The following is a 3,642-nucleotide window of genomic DNA, read 5'->3' as shown; positions in this document are numbered from 1 at the left end:
CATCTGCAGTTGGTGTGTGCGCTCTTCCTGGATGGAAGGAATAGTAAAGAAGTCAGAGACTGTCATGCAATGCAGGCAAGAAAGCTAGACAGTGAAAATGGAAATGGAGATGTCAGGGGGTGCGCGACAGGTTGGGATGAAGAGAGAAGGGGAATGTAGCAGGTAAAAGTGGAGACATACCTGCAGAGTCAGATGTCTGGCTCGTTGTAGTGTGTCATAAATCCAATGTCTATATTGAGTCCATGAGTTTCTGTATCCAGGAGGTTGATGAAGTGCAGTTCATAGGCTCAACTGTGAAGAGTGGTTTGTAAATACCCTTTGAGGATCAGGCCTGAGAGATTGGAGACAGGTAGTTGGGTGTTCTTGTCTTTGCTAGATTTTCGGTGTGCGCTCATTCTGGTGCGCAGTTGTTGCTTGGTGTCTCCTACTTATTTTCCATCAGGGCATTTGGTGCCCTGCTTGAGATATGTACTGTGACAATATCTCCATACTGGAGATATTGTTGGCAGGTTTTGCATGTCTTGTCATGGCATGGTCTGGATCCATTCGGCATGTTTTGGGCTGTAGGAAGTTGGCTTCTGGTGATGGAGGTTAGTGAGGTTCAGTGCTTGTTTGAATTTACAAACCACTTTTCACAGATGAGCCTATGAACTGCATTTCATCAGCCTCCTAGTTGGAGGTTCCAACACTGGAATTATATCACACTACAACCTGCCGGACATCTCACTCCCCAGGTACCTCTTCACTTTTACTCACTACATCCCTCTTCTCTCCTACCCCAGCCTGTCCCTCACCCCCTGATGACTCCATTTCCACTGGCTGACTTTCCTGCCTGCATTGCATACCAGCCTCTGGCTTCTTTACTATTTCTTCCATCCAGAAAGAGTACACACACAGGTGCTTCCTCAGCCTGACAAAGGGTTTTCAACTCAAAATCTTGCTAAGATATATTTCTCCAACTATTCAGTTGGTCTAGAACCTTGTCTGCCATGTCCTTAGACTAACACAGCTACAACCTACACCCCTAGGCACCTGTCCCCAGTCAGCTAACAAGAAGGAAGCAGGGTCCTGGGCACATCTAAGCCCCAGGGCTGGGGCTGGCAAGGAGAGCTCTCCAGCAGCTGCTGGAGAAGAAGCTCCTGCAGGAAAGGAAAGAAAGGTTCTGTGACAATTTGGCTGCCTGAGATGCTAGTGCTACTGTGCTGCTTACCTGTTGTCATGTAAAGTGGTGGAGCAGACTGAGGATATAGGGGAGGAGGAGCCCTCATTGGGACACACTACCATGTCATGTACAGGCCCCCAGTGCCAGTGAGGGCGAAGCAAAAGGGGCAGAGAGAGCCCAGCGACAATAGAAGGTAGAGTGAGACCAAGACGTCATTACAGGGATGATGACGATATACTATCTGTGAGGCATGAGGCATGGTAGGGGGTGGTTGGAGCCACGCATCTATCCCATAAGGCTTAGGGTGTCCCCTTGAGGCATCTACTTAGAGCAGGCCCCAGCAAGGGGTCCAAGAACCTACAGGGTTTAGTGGGGTCCATTAGAACTGTGACTGAGCTGAAACTTGAGGACAGCCTCCCTATCTATTATCTTTTCCAACAAGATGTGGCAGTAAGTGAGATGAGAAGGCACCTGCAGGGCAGAGCTAGCACAGTCACAGGACTCTAGAGTTATCACGGCCATCTCTAGGGGCCCTGCTCCATGACAACGTGCAGTTTTCCAGAAACCCCTGCACCCATTTCCTTGAAAGCTGGCAGGCTTTGTGGCCTCAGCAGGGGCTACCATGCCTGCCATTTTCATCCCCTTGTGCCTTCACACTCACATGCCAAGAGTTCTGCTCTGAATAGTTTAAGGTATGGTTTCCCAGAAACCTCTGCACCTATCTCCTTAAAACTTAACAGGCTTCAGGGCCTCAGAAGGGGCTACCATCCCTGCTGTTTTCAGCCAAATCAGGCAAGAAATGACAAAGTTTTAGGCTTTTTCATGATTCCCCATTATAACTTATGGGTGAAACGCCGAAACATGTCAAAACAGCAAAAAAGTTTCTGCAAAACAAAACGGAACAGTGCTTCGTAACAGCAAAATGAAACACTGTCCCTTCAAAACAGCAAATCTGAAATCAAAACGAAGCATTGCTATTTTACACAGCCCTAATATGTATATGCTATTTATTGACAGAGATACTGTGGTCTTCCTTCTGTAGTTGTGAGATAAGCAGCATTCTAAAAAAGCAACTGGATTTAAAGGTTTTAAATTACCATTTCAGAAATAAGTATTTTTGCTATGTAAAAGTAAACAGTGATAGCAATATGAACAAACACATGAACAAAAATCTTATGGACTAAAGGAAAGACTAACAGGTTCTCTCATAATTGGTACTACAGCAGTTATTCTGAAGAATTACTTGTGAACTTAAAATCACCTTGGAAATTATAGATGACTTGTAAAAGTGCTTGTAGTATCAAATCCATCTCCCAGGGCAAAGTGTATGGTGACCACTGTCAACTTAATCGTCCAATCAAGAATCAATAAGTAAGAGGTGTTAGCTCTTTTATGCTTTGTTGGACACAGTTATGTCTTAGATAACTGCCCTGCTGGAGTTTATGGATCCTGTGTGACCTCTGTCCGAACTCAATCGACTTTGTCCCTGCAAATTCTATTAGAAGTGGTTCCTGCATCACTGCCCACAATCAAAAATGCAGAACACAACTGGAACGTTAGTCTTACACTGTATGTAAGCTCAATTAACACCAATTTTTTATTTCTAACCTCTTTTTGCAATTTTGAAACCAGACATCCCATTCTTCTCAACCCCATGAACTATAAAAGAGAGGAATTAAGGATTCAAGTTAAGCTGTACTAAAAACACTAAAGATTTGAGTATATGGCAACATGTGCAATTACTTACCTAAAACTCAACAGCCATGGGTTCTTTTAGAGATAAGAGCTTTAAGGAACAATAGGTACCATTTTGTTCAAAAATTAATGATTCAATAAAACACCAGAGTTCACAAAAGATCTTACATTGTCCTTTTAATCCCTGTGTGAATTTATTCTTTCAGTCTATTTTGCACTTTACTTCTGGCAAAAAAAAAATGTTTCTCTTATTAATTCCAAGTTGTTACTATAAAGGAAAATTCACACCATTTGCTTATCAAAAACCCTCATTTACCAATAACTCAAGAGATCTTTTTGGATCAACTCTTCCTCAGATCTTTCAGGCTGCTTCAAGTCCTACCTCAAAGACTTCATAGCTGTTGCATTTTCAGGTAAATAACTGTATATGCCATCACAGACTCAGTTCTTCAGTGGTTTACTATAGATTATTAACCCTAATACTATCTACATATACAGAACAGCAGCATACATAAAACACTAGTTAATCTTTTGGCATCTTTTTTAAATCTCGGCCCCAAATTTCTCTAGCTTAGGATACATCTCCATCCACAAAGCATCACTCTTACAAAAGATAATGAATGGGTACTCTCTATATTGACAAGAAATGACAAGACTGGTTGAAACAAGATGTACAACAATGAAAATGTTAACACAATTTTTCAGTCCAAACAATAAAAGATGAGTGGGAATGATTATAAGAAATACATAGCTGAGGCTACATCATCTATTTAATCTATTTGGCT

At 42.4% G+C, this 3,642-nt stretch overlaps 1 protein-coding gene across 1 annotated transcript in view; it reads right to left on the bottom strand.

Moving 5' to 3' along the window:
- The window catches only part of SMYD3 (SET and MYND domain containing 3), a 705,011-nt gene extending 703,743 nt beyond the window's left edge, over positions 1 to 1,268 (bottom strand). Inside the window, exon 1 of the mRNA XM_025205137.1 lies at positions 1,211 to 1,268. Within this exon, the coding sequence (XP_025060922.1) occupies positions 1,211 to 1,268 (58 nt within the window). The remainder of the gene's footprint in view (positions 1 to 1,210) is intronic.
- Positions 1,269 to 3,642: the final 2,374 nt, after the last annotated feature.

This window comes from Alligator sinensis, unplaced genomic scaffold (genome assembly GCF_000455745.1).
Source record: "Alligator sinensis unplaced genomic scaffold, ASM45574v1 scaffold284_1, whole genome shotgun sequence".
Taxonomy (NCBI): domain Eukaryota; kingdom Metazoa; phylum Chordata; order Crocodylia; family Alligatoridae; genus Alligator; species Alligator sinensis.
This window is presented reverse-complemented; position numbering and strand designations above follow the sequence as displayed.